At 35.1% G+C, this 18,659-nt stretch overlaps 2 protein-coding genes and 1 pseudogene across 2 annotated transcripts; 2 read left to right on the forward strand and 1 right to left on the reverse strand.

Annotated features, from left to right (window-relative positions):
- On the forward strand, positions 1-13,760 carry LOC124846270 (Got1/Sft2-like vescicle transport protein family). Its single transcript, XM_088111593.1, has 6 exons — positions 1-354; positions 2,598-2,651; positions 3,201-3,274; positions 12,196-12,313; positions 12,414-12,472; positions 13,435-13,760. Exons 1-6 carry the CDS (start codon positions 202-204, stop codon positions 13,511-13,513), a joined length of 537 nt encoding a protein of 178 aa, XP_087967719.1. The 5' UTR covers positions 1-201; the 3' UTR covers positions 13,514-13,760.
- Positions 3,286-6,061, forward strand: LOC148199735 (uncharacterized; annotated as a pseudogene).
- A 1,095-nt stretch (positions 13,761-14,855) lies between the features above and the next one.
- LOC124846274 (4,5-DOPA dioxygenase extradiol-like) lies at positions 14,856-17,712 on the reverse strand. The gene is made up of 3 exons (XM_047323499.2): positions 17,356-17,712; positions 16,726-17,096; positions 14,856-15,222 (listed from the first exon to the last, which is right to left on the reverse strand). Exons 1-3 carry the CDS (start codon positions 17,590-17,592, stop codon positions 15,027-15,029), a joined length of 804 nt encoding a protein of 267 aa, XP_047179455.1. The 5' UTR covers positions 17,593-17,712; the 3' UTR covers positions 14,856-15,026.
- Between the last annotated feature and the right edge of the window lie 947 nt (positions 17,713-18,659).

The following is an 18,659-nucleotide window of genomic DNA, read 5'->3' on the forward strand; positions in this document are numbered from 1 at the left end:
AGAACAGAGAGAAAGCTGTTACATGAGCTTGGTTTCAGTTAAGTGGAGTCGTTGTTGTGATATCTCCATCGAAATTCCACACAAATTCTGAAAATCGAAGCAACTTCACCACTTAGTTACCGTTTGTTCCCATAACCACAGATCCACCGTTTTGCTTTTTCATTCTATTTTTCCGTTTTCCCGAAAAAGTGTGGGAAAACAATGGAAAAGATGAACAAAGCCTTCGAGAAAGTGAAGATAATGGTGGGAATGGACGTCGAAGACGAAGAGCAGCAAGCTGCAGCATTGGAAAACAGCAGCTCATTCGCCTTTGTGGACGATTTCAACCGCAACTGCACCTTGTCCACCACACAGGTTTCTACTTCGCTCCATTTCTGTTCCAATTGGCAAATTGAATGTGGTAATCGATTCGTTTCTGAGAAAATAGAATAATACGCAGTGATGAGATAGAAAGGAAGAGAAACTTTGAGTGTGTGGTTGATTCGGTAGGCGAAACGGTGGTGCTAGGTTTTGAACGTGGATCTGATCCTTAATTGTGGTTTTTACATTGCTATATTTTATAATTTGATTTTCCTTTATTATAATTTTCCAAGTTCTGGTGTTTTAATTTGATTTACTGTTGCCAGATCAGAAACTTGTGTAGTTAGTGTGTTAGACTGGATGATAGGTTGGTAAAATGTTTTTTTATCTCAGTGTTAGATGAGGAAAGCTACTCCATATTAACATAATTCTGACAATAGCTATGCCTGCACATCAGACCCAAATTTACTGTCCCATGTAGATTTCTCTTAATGGAGATCTTATAATAACAGTAATGTAAAAAGTGATAAATCGTGTACCCACGCGTATCATGAATCCATATTTTTACTGCATACCTGATAACTATGAACTACCCTAAGTGGAACAAGTCAAGTCACCTAGAGATTTATTTGTCCCCCTCTCGATTTACAATGTTTTTAAGTAAAATTAGCAAAATATTGCCGCGTCGGAATATTTTTAAATTTTAACCTCGAATTGGCGAGGTGCACGGGTATTGGAATAAATGTATAGAGAGTTGCATGGGCTGTGGTCATCACTTTTTTTGTTTTTGCATACTGGTAGTTATCATTGTTATCAATAATGGATTATAGAAAATGGAAGAGAGCCAGTCCGGGCTTTCTATAGCATGCCATAGCGGCAAGGCTTGCCCTGCACTCTACAGGGCCGGCCATAGCAGAGCGGTTTGGTGTAGAAGCCATAGCAGACTAAAGAGCATTCATAGTAGATAGTGTTGCAAACAAATTGTGGAATTCACATGGCTGTTGTATATAAGATATATTATATATCAACTAAATATGTATAAAAATTAGTTGTATGCAAATAAAAGGTGTATAAAAATTGGCTTAATATGAAATTGTTAACTCAAAACTTCAGTTGTCTGGAGACTTTCGGGAACTGACAAGAGGATGTAGGATAAATTTTTCTACTGTGGGTGCCATAGCAAGCATAACAGCGGGTGGAGTTGCAATTTCATATCCGAGGACTTCTGCAATGCTGTAGCACTCTAGTGGCTATTTAACAACACAATTTTTACAATGTTACTCAATCCACAGATGATATGGGATTGGGAAATCAAATCAAGAGAAAACATGCAGATAATATTTTCTAATAGAAATTAACATTGTAGATTTTTTTATTGTTGGTTGGAAATAAGTTATACTGGCATTAAGGTGGTAAGTGAGAGTTGAGTATGATTCACTGATGGATTGCAGGAATAACTGAATGTCTTTGCAAAATATTCATAGAAGGGTGATGTAAAATAAATATTTGTTGGAAGATGAATTTGGATGCCTGAAATACACTTTATTTGGATGGGAATTTTTATGGATTGTCTTATTTGAACTGAATTACAGCGATATTGTACAACTTTTAGGTTCATTTGTGCTCTAAGATGTGCCTTGGTATTAAAATATGCAGTCTATAGAGGTACCATGTTATTAGGTTCCTCAGTTTAAATTCTCAATACACTAATTGTGAAATTCCTATTATATAATGTTGCCTTTTGTTTCAAACAATGGTCAGGACCCAGAACTACATGATGATGTTAGATTGGTTTTTGTAATTCACAAACTCAAATCAAACATTGGACATTGGGGAGCATAATGATATTCTCTCTCTCTCTCTATATATACATACATATATATATATATATATATATATATATATATATATATATATATATATATATATATAATATCTTTTTGTAATTGTTCCATTCGTGTTACATGTAATTCTTGGGGGTTGGCTGGTTGGTTAGTAATTGGGGAATATAGAAAAGGTCTGGAGTATCAGTTTTGCTTCAGGTTTTTAAGGTCTGATTAACTCCTGTGATTAGGGCTATTCTGCTATTTTCCGCATCTCTATAGTTTCTACCCTCTACATCTCTCTTTTCTCCTATATGTTTGATTCTTTTACTAAACCGTGTGCGTCAATCACCTCATATTTCCTTATTTACCAAACTTCTATCATGTTGAAATGTTCATTTGATTCATCTAACAGGTTTCTATTTGTAAATTGTCTTTCACAGTTTAACTAATAAGCTCTCTGTCTGTGACCAGAGACTATATGGTTTTGCCATTTGCTTTGCTGCTGGATTAACTTGTACACTATTGGTAAGTTTGACATTATGATTTTTTTTGTTAAATAAGTGAAGCATATATGCTAGTGCTTCAGTTCAAAGTGGAAATATTAATATTAAGCTTGAATCTTTCATAGAATATGGCCAAACCCAATTCTGAAAGGCAGCCCAAAAAAAGGCCCGTACACTACCAGTGTGGGCTCATGTATGCACCTTATACCCCTGTGAATGTTGATAATGTTTCTATGTCCTGTATAACTGTAACATTGGACCAATAGAGTCAAAACCCAAGGCAGCAACAATACCATTGAGATGTGTTCACCATTATATTATAGTTATAGAGACTAAGCAAGAAACTCCTATTCTTTTGGCTTCTTTTACTTAAATCAACAACTGATAATGAGGGTAATGGCTTCTCTTGCCTTTTTTATGAAAATTTGATGGGAATATAGTTCTTTTCACTTCCTTTCTGAAAACTTGACTTACAACTGTTACTCTTTCTACTTTAATGTATAATAACTCATTTATTTTGACAGACAAGAATAAGCACTAATAAATGACATTTCTCTCTCCCATGTTACAGTCTATGCTTGTTTTCTTCAAGCCAATCAAGTTTGCAATAGCATTTACTCTTGGTAATTTGCTTTCACTTGGAAGGTATGTTCTTTTTTAGAGCTGTATAATTACATTATGATGCAGACTTGCTTATACTCTGGAATTTAATGTATTAGAAATGAGGATACACTTAAACTGTTTCTAGTTCACAGGTTTCAAATATTATGCTGTTATAACTTATAAGTAATGGAAAATGTTTTTTCTTTCTTTCCTTTACAAAAGGGGGTGTGGGAGCAGACGATTAGGTTTCTTTACTCTTTATATCACTGTACACAGCACTAATCCTATGAACCTCAAATTAGTACTTTTTCTACCTGATAGGCTATTTTGTTATTGGGCTCTATTCGTGGACTTGAGTCCAAAAGAATAATCAGTAAAATCCATTAAGTAATACAGGAAACTGGAACTTAACCCACAGATCGCTGAGTGAAGTGAGAAATGGGGCATTACAGTGACTAGGTCAGTTCTTCAAGGTTGCCTAGCTTCCTCCTGAGTCTCACTGTTCTTGCTGATTCTTGCTTGCCTTCTGCTCATTCTATGTCTTGGTTTAGTAACCTTTGCAAACTTCAGACCTTCCTTACTCTTCCTCTACACTTTATCCCATCTGTATGTCTAGTCTATTCAAAGAAATCCCCCCTGCATATTCTATTTTATCTCACCTTTGTTACTCATGATTGTCCTTAATCACTTCCTTTCTTTCCTCTTCACCTAGGCTCTTGTTATTATTGAGTATCTATAACAATTCTTAAAATAGAGACTTTCATGGTTTAATTTCTGTTCTTATGGATGAAGGGCACCAAGTATTAGGAAGTCATTCTAATAAAATAGATGTTAGATGTTTTGAATTCTTACTTTGTATTAAACAAATTTTGACAACGAATATAGAACTACTTTCTTAAGGCTAGGATATCAATATGAAAATAAGCAAGACCGATTTGCATAATCTCATTCTGGACTTCAATTTCTTTTTTCTTTCTTTTAGATGGGTGACGTAACACTTACTATTATGTGCATTTGATGTCTTCATTGTATATACAAAAGTTATGATTTAGACATTATTTTTTGCTGTAAGTAGCTAGATTGATCTGTGGGCCAGATTACTAGTATTAAGTGATCATTTTTCCATAGATGCAATCATCGATATTTAAATTTTATTTATCTCTATTTAAATTAAAAATGGCTAAATAGTTTGAAGTTCAAAAGTTATGAATAAACTCATATGTTTTATTGTTTCATCGTACTCTTACAAGTGTTTATTCATATATTTTTAAGACATCTATATTATATTTCCACTAAAAGAAATATTGATTTCTTAAATTGCTATTGTAGTAAGTGAGAGTATTCTTTTTGTGATAAATATTTTTTGAATATGTACTGATATTTATTCTTATCAGTTATCTCTATATGTTTGCTTTATCAATGCGTTCGATACTCAGTTGATGGAAAGTTGATTGGTACTGAAATTTGAGAATTGTACTCATGCAAGAGAAACTTGTCGATACGACCGAGAAACTTGTTGTGCCTAAATCAAAAGACAAAGATGATGTTGAGTCTTCTAGCACTAGCACTTAAAAGAAGTACTTAGAGGATTACACACGAATGCAAAATGCATCATCTTAGCATCAATGAGTTTAGAACTCTAGAGACAACATGAGGACATGGATCCATTTGCTATCATTGATCATCTTAAGAAGATGTTTGGTTCACAAAGTAGGCAATCAAATACCAGCTATCTAAGACCCTGTTTAGGTCAACAGAATAGGTCCAAATTGTGTGGAAATGCTAAAGGTGGAACTGCATGTTCTGAACATGATTAGTCATATAGAACAACTTGAGAAGTTGGATCGCAAACTTGGGAAGGAGTTATCCCAAGATTTGATTATGTAATCGCCCCCTAACACATTCTCATAATTCATTGTTAATTTTAACATGAACAAGATGGATGGCAAGTTGCATGACATGTTGAAATTGTTGGTTGACTATCAGAATTAGGTTGATTCTAGTAAGAACCAAGGATCTGTCTTGGTGATTGGAAAATCTAACAAGAAAATGGGCATATGCAAGTACAAGCCTAAAAAGAAACCTTTTGTAGCTAAGGTTTGTGTGACCAGGCCTAAGCTCAAGAAAGGCGGTGTTGGGAAAAGTTATACTTTAAGTGCATTTGATACTTGCCAATGGAAAGTTGGTTGTGACAACTTTATGGATTGATATCAAAATCTGAAAATCGAAAGGGATACTCCTTCTTCATAAACTCTTCTAACTCTCAAGTCATTTCTTGTGTAGCTTCATTCCAAAGCACCTTCACTGTGCGAATATCCTTTCCTAGCAATGTCTTGGTTTGCTCGTCCAACAATCGTACTGGTCCAGTATCCAATATTAAGTCCTCCTTGACTTGAATGTCATCAACCTCCGATACATGAAAAGGATCTGGGACATACTTCCTCAACTGAGATACATGGAAGACATCATGCAAGTTTCCCAACTAAGGTGGTAGTGCTATCTCATAGGCTACTGGACCAATCCTCCTGAATACTTGATATGGTCCTAGAAGCTTTAGTGACAACTTTCTTGACTTGATAGCCCTCTCAACTCTTGTTGTTGGTATTACTCGCAAAAACACATGATCTCCAACTTCAAACTATAGAGGTCTCTTCCTCTTATCCGCATAAGACTTTTGCCTGCATCGAGTTGCCTCATCTTCTTTTCAATCAACTTCACCTTGTCGGTAGTATGTTGCAACAGCTCAGGGCCTACTATCACTGATTCTCCATCCTGAAACCAACACAATGACGTTTGACATCTCCTTTTATACAAAGCTTTAACAAAAACGAAAATTGTTGTTTTGAAGCTCTTTATAGAAAGAGATGTCGAACGTCATTGTGTTGGTTTCAGGATGGAGAATTAGTAATAGTAGGCCCTGAGCTGTTGCAGCAAACTATCGACAAGGTGAAGTTGATTGAAGAGAAGATGAGGGCAACTTGGAACATGCAAAAGTCTTACACGAATTTGAGGAGGAGACCTCTATAATTTTGTTGAAATATATTGTATTGTATAATGGGCTTTTAGGGCTGGTCCATTGTTCCTTATATAGGACTTTTTTGTGTAATAGAAACTTTAACACAGTAATAATATTTTTACCATCTTTCAAACTTTCACATGGTATCTAGAGCTGGTTAGGGTTCGCCGCTGCTCACTGCCCGCGCCGTCGTTCTCCGTCGCTTTCCGCGCCGCTGCCGCCGTCCGCCGCCGTCCGCCGCCGCCGTCGCTGCCTTTTCTCCGGCGAAGTTAAGGGTTCGGTTCGCCTCGACGAGCGCGACCCATCCCTGGTGGTCGCCGCCTCATTCTTCTCTCGACGCGCCGTCACGCGCCGTTTCTCTCTGACCACTCTCGGGCGCGTGGACTTCACGCGCCGCCTCTCCCGTGCCGGATCTTCACCGCGCCACTGCCGGTCGTTTCGCCGCCGTCTCCTGAGTGTATTGTGGTCTCTGATTTGCTGTTCCGTTGAGGGTTGCTCCGTTTAGGGTTTCTTCCCACACCTTTTTCCCCTCTTTTCTTGTTTGGCTTTATAATGGCTGGTCTTGGAACACCGTCTCTCTCTGCTACTCCGACCATTACTTCTGCAAAACTCAATTGGAAAAACTATCTATCTTGGTCTTCTTCCGTGGAGTTATGGTTTCTTGGTCAAGGACACCATGATCATCTTGAACAAGATGTTTCCACCGTTCCTGAAGAAGAGAAATCTCAATGGCAAAAACTTGATTTTCAACTATGTGCTGTCCTATGGCAATCTGTTGAACCAGAAGTGTTAGAAATTTTAAGACCTTACAAATCGTGCTCTTCTTTTTGGAGAAAAGCTCAAGATATCTTTGCTAACGATGTGCAACGTCTCTTTGATGCAACTCAAAGAGTGACTTCCCTTAAACAAAACAATCATGATATGGTTACTTACATAGGAACGGCCCGTGCTGCTGTAGAAGAATTGAAGAATTTCTTTGTGGCTGATTCTTTAGAAGGCCTAAACAAGAAGCTTGATAAGTTTTATATGGTCTTAATTTTGAGAGGTCTACATTCAGATTTTGACCATGTTCGTGATCAAATGTTAGCTGGTGATCAAGTTCCATCAATGGACAGCTTAGTTACTCGACTTCTTCGGGTACCTTCATTAGTTAAAGACGAAAGTTCAATTGGTGGTATTGAAACATCAGCTATGGTAGCACCACAAGGAAGAGGAGGAGGCAGAGGCAACCGAGGAGGACGTGGTGGCCGTGGTATGCGTCCTCAGTGCACATATTGTAAGAGGATAGGCCATACTCGAGAGAAATGTTATGCCTTACATGGATATCCTGACAAAGTCGCTCATGTTTCGAAATCTGATGATCTCGAACCCAAAATTTCAAATGAAGAATACCAAGAATTTTTGAAGTATAAGTCTGGAAAATCTTCTCATCCTGACCAATCCTCTTCCATGTCCAATGTGTCAACTGCCTGCATATCTCAATCTATGGAAGGTCACAATCCATGGATCCTTGACTCAGGTGCCTCAGACCATATCTCTGGTACTATTTCTTCATTTTCTTCCATGTCCTCTCAGAAAATTCCTCATTTAATTACTGTTGCCAATGGATCCAAAGTTGCATCTCAGGGAATTGGCAGAGTTTCCTTATCTCCTTCACTAAATTTAAATTCTGTTTTGTATATTCCTCATTGTCCTTACAATTTAATCTCCTTGAGCCAATTGACTCGTTCCTTAAATTGTTCTGTAACCTTTACTGCTAATTCCTTTGTTATACAGGAACATGGTACGGGTCGCCTGATTGGAGAAGGACATGAGTCTCGAGGACTTTATTTTTTGAAACATAGCTCTTCAGTTTCCTGTTTTACCACTTCATCTCCAAAACTTTTGCATGATCGGTTGGGCCATCCAAGTTTATCCAAGTTGAAGATGATGGTTCCAAGTCTCAAGAACATTCAAGTCTTAGATTGTGAGTCGTGTCAATTAGGAAAACATGTTAGATCTTCTCATCCTAAAAAGTCTGAGACACTATGTAATTCTCCTTTCTCAACTATTCACTCTGATATTTGGGGACCAAGTCGTGTTACTTCTTTTGGTTTTAATTATTTTGTAACCTTCATTGATGAATTCTCTCGATGTACTTGGGTTTATTTAATGAAAGAGAGATCTGAACTTTTGTCCATATTTGTGTCTTTTATTAATGAAATTAAGAACCAATTTGGGAAGACAATTAAAATCCTTCGTAGTGATAATGCTAAGGAATATTTTTCTTTAGCGTTTTCTTCATTTTTATCTTCCCAAGGAATTTTACATCAGTCAACATGTCCTCACACTCCACAACAAAATGGTATTGCAGAGAGGAAGAATAGACATCTCATTGAAACTGCACGCTCCTTGATGTTGAATACTAATATCCCTGTACATCACTGGGGCGATGCAGTCCTCACTGCCTGTTTTCTAATCAATAGGATGCCTTCTTCCTCTCTTGAAAATAAAATTCCTCATTCTGTCATTTTTCCAAATGACACTCTATATCATATCTCCCCACGTGTATTTGGGTGTACATGTTTTGTCCATAATGTTTCTCCAGGTCTTGATAAGCTATCCGCAAAGGCTATTAAGTGTGTCTTCTTGGGATATTCTCGTCTTCAGAAAGGGTATAAATGTTATTCTCCCTCCACCAAGAGATATTATATGTCTGCTGATGTCACATTCTTTGAGGATACACCGTTTTTCTCGTCCTCTGTGGAGGATCGTTCATCTGTTCAACAAATGTTTCCTCTACCATCGTGTGATCCCTTGGTTATTCCTGCTTCTATACCTCAAACTCAAAATGTGAATGACATTGTTCCTCCACCTCTTATCACATATCAGCGTCGGAGACAATCTCAAGCTCAGAACAATGAAGATCCTCTAGACTCATCTCCTCCTCCCTCAGCTCACCAGACCATGGATCCTTCATCCTCCTCGTCTTCTACTGACTCAGATGATAATTTGCCCATTGCCCTTCGAAAAGGTATTCGTTCTACTCGTAATCCATATCCTGTTTATAATTTTTTGAGTTATCATCGTTTGTCTTCTACCTATTTCTCTTTTGTTTCTTCCTTATCCTCCCTTAAGACTCCTAATAATATTTATGAGGCACTTGATCATCCTGGATGGCGTCAAGCCATGATTGATGAAATGCAGGCCCTTGACCACAATGGTACTTGGGACCTTGTTCCTCTTCCTCCTGGTAAGAAGCCTGTTGGCTGCCGATGGGTTTATGCTATTAAGGTTGGTCCTACTGGTGAAATTGATCGTCTAAAAGCTCGTCTAGTAGCTAAGGGATATACTCAAGTTTATGGCATTGATTATTGTGATACGTTTTCTCCTGTGGCTAAAACCAGTACAGTTCGTATTTTACTTGCTATGGCTGCCATTCGTCATTGGCCACTTTACCAGTTGGACATTAAAAATGCCTTTCTTCATGGTGATCTGGAAGAGGAGATATACATGGAGCAACCTCCTGGGTTTGTTGCTCAGGGGGAGTCTGGGTTAGTTTGTAAATTACGTCGTTCCCTCTATGGCTTGAAACAATCACCCCGTGCTTGGTTTGGTAAATTTAGTCGGGTTGTGCAAAATTTTGGATTGAAACGATGTGAGGCGGATCACTCAGTGTTTTATGGTCATTTTTCTCCTGACAAATGTGTTTATCTCATGGTGTATGTTGATGATATTGTTATTACAGGGAATGACAACACTAAAATTACTCAATTAAAGAATCATTTGTTCAACCACTTTCAGACTAAAGATCTGGGTCGTCTAAAATACTTCCTTGGTATTGAAGTAGCACAGTCAAAAGAAGGTGTCATCATTTCACAAAGGAAATATGCTCTTGATATTTTAGAGGAAACAGGCTTGACAAATTGCAAGCCTATTGATAGTCCTATGGACTCAAATCAAAAGCTAATGAGAGATCAAGGTGAACCTTTCTTAGATCCAGAGAGATATAGAAGGCTGGTTGGAAAACTCATATATCTTACAATAACAAGACCTGATCTTTCTTATCCAGTGGGAGTTGTGAGTCAATTTATGCAAAATCCACATGTTGACCATTGGAATGCAGTGATTCGAATTCTCAGATACATAAAAGGAAATCCAGGACAGGGATTGTTGTATGAGGACAAGGGAAGCACTCAGATTGAAGGATATTGTGATGCAGATTGGGCTGGTTCTCCAATTGATCGAAGATCTACTACAGGATATTGTGTTCTACTTGGAGGGAACCTTATATCTTGGAGAAGTAAGAAACAAAGTGTTGTTGCTAGATCTAGTGCTGAAGCTGAATACCGATCTATGGCTTTGACTACATGCGAACTTGTGTGGATCAAGCAACTTCTCCAAGAGTTGAAATTTTGTGGAAATGAGTCTTTGAAACTGTACTGTGACAACCAAGCAGCCCTTCATATTGCCTCCAATCCAGTGTTTCATGAGAGAACAAAACATATAGAAATTGATTGTCATTTTATTAGAGAGAAGTTGTTGACTAAGGAACTTGTTACTGAGTTTGTCAATTCTAATGAACAACTCGGAGACATTATGACCAAATCTCTAAGGGGGCCTAGGATTCAATGTATATGTTCCAAGCTTGGTGCATATGATCTATATGCTCCAGCTTGAGGGGGAGTGTTGAAATATATTGTATTGTATAATGGGCTTTTAGGGCTGGTCCATTGTTCCTTATATAGGACTTTTTTGTGTAATAGAAACTTTAACACAGTAATAATATTTTTACCATCTTTCAAACTTTCACAAATTTGAATTTGGAGATCATGTGTTTTTGCAAGTAACACCAACGACAAGAGTTGAGAGGGCTATCAAGTCAAGAAAGTTGTCACTAAAGTTTCTAGGACCATATCAAGTGCTTAGGAGGATTGGTCCAATAGCCTATGAGATAACACTACCACCTTAGTTTGGGAACTTGCATAATGTCTTCCATGTATCTCAGTTGAGGAAGTATGTTAGAGATCCTTTTCATGTATTGGAGGTTGATGACATTCAAGTTAAGAAGGACTTAACCTTGGATGCTGGACTAGTACAATTGTTGGACATGCAAGCCTAGATGTTGCGAGAAAAGGATATTCGCACTGTGATGGTGCTTTGGAATGAAACTACACAAGAGATGACTTATGAGTTAGAAGAGTTTATGAAGAAAGAGTATCCCTATCTTTTTGCTGAGTAGATCAATTTTCAAATTTTGATATCAGTCCATGATGTTGTCACCAACTTTCCATTGGCGAGTATCAAATGTAGTTGAAGCATACATATCTAGATATTTAATAAGAATAAACAGGTCAGTACATATTCAAAAAATATTTATCACAAATAAGAATATACTCCCACTTACTACTATAGCAATTTAAGAAATCAATATTTCTTTTAGTGGTAATATGATATAAAGGTCTTAAAAATATATGAATAAACACTTGTAAGGGTATGATGAAACAATAAAATATATGATTCTATTCATAATTTTTCAACTTCAAACTATTTATTCATTTTTAATTTAAAATTCTAAACTTGTAAGAGTATGATGAAAAGTAAAATGTAAATATAAAAAATATCTAAAGCAAAAGAGGTATATATTCTTACAATAGAGATAACATTTAAATATCGATGAATGTATCTATGGGAAAATGATCGCCTCAATACTAGTAATATGGACCACAGATTGGCCTAGCCACTTACAGAAAAAAACTAATGTTAAAATCATAACTTCTATTTATACATGTAAGAAATCATATGTTCATAATATTGAGTGTTACATCACCCCGTTAAAAGAAAGAAAGAGGAAACTAAGTCCAAAACTAGATTTTTCAAATATATTATATGAATATAATATATGAAACACCTTTTCAATGATGTTCTGTTTACGTTAAATGCTAAGTGGAAATCTTTTTTATGACAGCACAGCATTCCTGATAGGTCCTAAGAGGCAAGTGACAATGATGCTTGATCCTGTTCGTATATATGCAACTTCCATATACATTGCAAGTATGATAATCGCCTTGTTTTGTGCTCTATATGTAAGTCAACATGTAATTGTCTTTTCTTCCTTTTATTTAATCACACAAAAAAAATCCTATCTTTTACTAGCTTATTGTCTCGCTATTTTGCATTAAACAGGTCCATAACAAGTTACTGACATTTCTTGCACTTATTTTGGAGTTTGGGGCACTTGTTTGGTACGTCTCAAATTTTCCCTTGTCTTCCATATAACCTGAAGTGTGCTGTATGCGCAGATTAAGTTACCATACCATAAATCTGATGTGGCATAAAGTAGTATGGCTATTGTAGGGAAAACTATGAAGATAAATTCAATTGTATAATGTATATGCTCCAAAGAGACAGGCTGTATGTCCACCGATAAGCCCCAAAGCAATGGTGCAGCTTTCTAGTTAGGCAGAAGAATGGGAATTGGAAATAAACTAAGCACAGTTCCCATTCGAAACTTCAATTGTGATTAATTCAGTGATGAGTAGTTCTGAGGCAGACATTATGATGTGTAGATGGTGCAGCTTCGTTTTTGCACTAGAACCTGACAAACTGGCTTCAAGCTGGGTCAACTCTGTGAATAGCAACAGTTTTCATAAATCAACTAGCCTTTAGTTGGCTGATGTGGCAATATCTGATGCGACTACGTCTTTACTAAAGCTACACATATTAGCCATCAAAAGTGAGAAACCAAGGAATGAAGCTAACACCCAAATAATAAAAGGAATGAGCTTCTACCACCACTACACCAATGTGCTTTATCATTTTCTGTTTGGTATAAATTACCGTATACTTGAGAGTTATTTTTTAAAATAAGCGAGAATTAAGCATTTAATTTATATCTCTTTTCAGTATTTATTGTCATATAATAGTTTGACTACTCAGATAGATAATTGTGTTGGTAGAAGATTAGAATTAAATCCGTACTTTGAAGTTTGAACTATATAAATCTTGTTATTAATAAAAGCTTATAACTACATTGTAAAACTAAAAGCACTTTCTTTCATTTGAAGTATTAATGATATCAATGTCAATATTTGCATAATTTGATATCTCTTCAAGAATGCAATAATATTATTTATCCTGTTGTGACTGACATGTATCCAGTCCTGTATATCTGACATTCTTCTATGTTCTGATATATGATTGGCAGGTATAGTTTGAGCTACATCCCTTTTGCGAGGTCCATGGTTTCAAAGATCATGGCTTCATGCTTTGACACTGAATTTTAGGCTATAAACTCAAAAGATTGTGGCATTGTCGGTCAAACTCACTTCATTGACACCCTCAATATCCCTTGAAGTCCTACAGAAAAGGGTTTCTGCCGCTGAAATACAGTTATGGATTATGATTTTCCTTATTGTCTGCTCTTTCCTTTGGTGGAGTCTTGTATAGGTTCCACCAGATTGTTAGACTTAAAATCTTGTGCATTTGTATTATGTTGTCAATGAGCTAATGTAAAGATTTTCGTTTCTCTCAGCTCTGTCCTCTCACTCTTTGACAAATAACAGAAAGATCATAATGGGATAATACGTGATGCAGGCAGAAAACATACTGCACTGTATATTCTTTATTGAATGAGCAACCGTGTATATATACAATAGAGGAAGAGAGAGAAAAGTAAAATAACAGAAAAGCACTAGAAGCTTCCATACAGAAGACGTGAGCCCAAAACTAATCCAAAAACTAATCCAAAGACTAATTATGGTTAAGACTCTTCACTCTTCTAAAACTAAATTCTTTGTCTAAGTAATTTTTGAAAATAAGTAAAATTTAAATGGATTTCTGAAAATTTTTAGAGTTTTGTTTAAATTCGTATAATAAAATAAAAAAAAGAAACTGATTTGAATCAAGACTAAAAAAAATTGAAGACTTAAGTGAAATTCTAAATATTTTAGAAATTTATTTGGGTTTCTTTAGTTTCATATATTACTATGATATCAATATATAATTTTATGAAATTACTCGTTTATTCATGAATAAAAACTTATGGTTGCATCTTTACCTTATTCACCGTGAAAATTAACCACCAGTAAAGAGAATGACACGCCGCACCAACTTTGAAATGGTTTCTCATGTTTTTATTTCTGTAAGACAAGTGACTTTTTATTTTGCTTTTGGGTTTAGTTTGTTCAATTCTTCTAAAATTGAAATTATTAATTTTTATCTCTTGTATTATTTAACATTAGTTAACTGTTCATGTGTTAAACAAATAATGTTAAGTGATGCATATTAATGTTGTCATACAATATCAACATATGACACTTAAAAAATACTCCCAAAATTTGTAAAACAGATATTATTTATCCATCTTAAAATAAATAATATTAGAAATTAAAAAAATAAAAATCAAAGAAAAGCATTTTCCGAGGAAAAAAAACCAAATTTACACTTTTTATAAGGAATAAAATAGTTATCTAAAACTTTAAAGGAATTAAAAAAACCCAATTTAAAACTTACTAATTTTACAGAAGTTACAAACATATTTAAGTCAATATTTAAAATCAACACTGCTATTAAAAATATCACACTTCAAAACTAATAGTATGCAGGAGAAGAAAAAAGGAAAATAAGTAGGAAGAGGTGAAAGGAGATAATACAATAAACAATCAGCAAGTTCACATCATCATCATCAGATGTCGTTATTGAACATAACAATGTATTTGTTGTAATTCGAACGAATTTGGTAACATATATATGAAGACAACACAGTGAAGAATGTGGAGAAGCAATGAGCATGTGGTATTAAGCGTTAGCAGCTGTAAAACTGAAAGAAGCACAAGAAATAGAACCAGCATCCCAACTGTCGTGAATAACTTTGGCCTTTGCATTTTCACCAGCAGCTCCCATGGCTACATGCAGTGGCAAGAAGTGATCTGACCTGGGATGAACCGTTTTTGCATATGGGGCTTTCTCTTCGTATTCGTTCACTTCCTCGTACCTACACCAGTAATAGGTTCATTTTTGCTCAATGATAAAACTTAGAATAAAATAGGATAAAACAGAACCAAAACATATCATGTTTTTAATAAAGCATCCTTTGACATATCAAATACTACCCAAGAGTAATGGAATATGCATTTCCAATCCACAATATATATTTAATATCTTAGAAACTACTAAGCGTTTAAGAGTTAGGACCTTACAAGAATGTTGATGTGAATATCAAAGTAAATAAAGTATAGATCCTTCTTCTCACACCTCCATGAGATGGGAGAAAGATACAAATTACTCATGTTATGAATTGTGTACTATGAAATATATTTTTGGATTGTATAATCCATAAGTATTTGTATTTGGAAATGTATATCAGATTATACAATTTAGAAATGTATTATAGATTGTTTAATTCATAATTTGTAGTTATATTTATGAATTATATAATCTGAAATACACTTTTTAAATTAAATTGTGTAGTTTGAAATATATTTTTAAATTTAAAATATTTTGTGTTGTATAATCCATAATTAATAATTTGTAATTATATTTATAAATTGTGTAACTTGGAATGCATTTCTAGATTAAGAAAATGTACTATGAAGTATAATTCATAATAGGGTTAAATATGTTTTTAGTCCCCAAACTATTGACCGTTTCTGATTTTCGTCATTCTTTCAAAGTAAGGTACAATTTGGTCCTCATTCTTTTAAAAAACGTTCGTTTTAGTCCTCGAAAACTAACACCGTTTAAAAATTTGGTCCTCATTTAGCAACAAAACGAGGACTAAAACCAAAGTTCCGAGGACTAAAATGAACGTTTCGAAAAGAATAAGGACCAAATTGTAAGTTGCTTTGAAAGAGGGACGAAAACCAGAAACGGCCAATAGTTTAGGGGCTAAAAACATATTTAACCCTTCATAATATATTATTGGATCTGAAAATATATTATAAATTACACAATCCAAAAATATATTTTATATCGCACAACTAAAAGTTCCAAAAACCACTTATAAATTTCACAATTCAAAAATTAAAAGTTATAATTGCAAATTGCTTGATATGGAATTCTTCCACTCCCCTGCCTTTATGAATTGTACAATTGAGAAACTTGCTCATTATAACTAAGGACCATAGGATCCAAAAATCCTACAATTGATTTTCAGATTGTATGATCTTAACTTCTCTAAACATGAAATTATTATTTCATATTGTTCATTTCGAAAGAATTGTAGAGTATATAATTCAGAAATACCTCAAAAATAAGTGTTACATTTACAATTGCTCAATTCCTTTGGGAAAAAAAACTTATAACTAAAAGAGTCAATTAACTTCAACATGTGCAAAACCTTTGCCTTCAACAATACTTTATATGAATGCAATGTGTAAAGCAAAACCTCACAAGTAAGAACACCAATGCATATTGAATGAATAATAAAACATAAAGGGGGCATAACAGGTATTTTGAAAGAATAAGGGTGAAGGAAGAGATTATGGAAAACGATTACCTTCCCTCAAGAAGAGATGTTTTGAGCCATGTCATAAAAGCCTGAGCCCATGGAGCAGGTGGGCTATTACGAGGGCCCATTGCTTTGAGGTTATGGGTGGCACTTCCAGAGCCAATGATAAGAACACCTTGATCTTTGAGAGGGGCCAAAGCCTTTCCCATGTTATAGTGGTAAGAGGGTCCTTTGTTGGATGAAAGTGAGAGTTGACACACTGGTATGTCTGCTTCAGGATACATCAACGACAGTGGCACCCATGCACCATGGTCAAGCCCACGGTTCATGTCTTCATTCACATGCTCAAACCCTGATCCTATCAGAAGCTCCTTCACCCTCCTCGCCAACTCTGGTGCCCCTGGTGCTGGATACTTCAACTATACCAATACATACAAAGTTCCAGATAAAACTAGAGAAATAGTGAGAGAAGATCAAAATTAAAAAAAAAAAAATTGATATGCTAACAATTATTTATAACAACTTTTTATAACAACTGTGATTACTTTATTGGTTTTTTAAAATTAAACAACTTGTTAAAAGTTTGAGTAATGAAGAGATCACATTCAGAGAAAATTAAGCAAAAAGAAAGATTGAGAGAATAATTTAACCTGATGATAATGATAACAGTAAACAAACCTTGTACATGGATTCGGGGAAGCCATAGAAGTCGTAGATGGTGTCGTTTCGGTCAACGACGTTGACGGTGGGAACACGAGTGTCCCAGTGGGCGGAGACGACAAGAATGGCGGAGGGTGGCGTCGGAAACCGCTCTTTCCAGGAACTGAAGAACTTCCTCGCCGGAATCGAATCATCTACGGCCAGAGCTGGTGATCCATGCGAAACGTAGAATGTTTCGTTCAATCTCAACCCCATATTATCACTCTTCTTCTTTTTCTTCTCTTCAATCAAACTTTTTTCTTCTTTCCTTGCACTGGTATTTGAACTGTAACGAGATTTTTCTTCTTTTTCTTCTATTTAAAGAGAGGCAAAGAGGGAATGAAGAAAGAAAGAAGAAGGAATATTATGATAATTATTTGATTATTCCACATTATATATATTTTTTATTGTTATATTCGTTTTTTACTATCTAACGTGTTGTTTGTTTATATACTTTTCGAGTCTATGTTTTTGAATTTTGACCAACATTTGTTATAATTGTTTATTATTATCTAACGTGTAGTATTGTTTGTTTATCATATTCTCCGATTCTATGTTTATGGCATTTGATTTGACAAGCCAACATTTTGAGATGAAATCAACTCAAATGCGTCATTGTCGTGCAATGATTTTAATAAACGAAAATATTGATAATTTTTGTGTTAACAAGTTCTGTAATTAATACTATTTTTCAAGACAATTTTAGTATTGCCAAGTAGTATTTAAGAAAGTAGATAGGGTTAACGTAACCCTGAGTCGTCTCCCAACGAACACGGAATTGTTTTCGAATATCTGACTCTTATGAATGTTATGCAATGCTTATGAATAAAAGTAATAGTTGAAGAATGTTTAAAGAATAAATAAGAAACTTAAAAAGAGTTATGATGAAATAGGCTAATTCTACTGTTTTTCCAAGATAGATTCATCATCAATGCAAAACCTTACTAGATTATTCACAATAAATTCAACCAAAGTACATTCTCAATCAAATTCTATTGTGTTTAATCATGTCTATTTTTAAATCTCCTAACCAAATTAAAAGCTAATCAATCAAAGTAAATTCTCAATTGATTATAGTTGAAATTATTACTAATCAACCAAAGTACATTCTTAATTGATAGTAAAAACCATTTAATCATATGAAAGTTCCTAAATTAAATCAAAGTAAATTCTCAATTAAACCTAGAACTCATATAATCAATATGCATGTAGTTTCAAACACATTATGATGCAAAAATCTTTACTTTTAACAAGATAGAGAGATGAAAGACATAGAGAGAACA

This window comes from Vigna umbellata, chromosome 4 (genome assembly GCF_029865625.1).
Source record: "Vigna umbellata cultivar VRB3 chromosome 4, Vumbellata_1.0, whole genome shotgun sequence".
Taxonomy (NCBI): Eukaryota; Viridiplantae; Streptophyta; class Magnoliopsida; order Fabales; family Fabaceae; genus Vigna; species Vigna umbellata.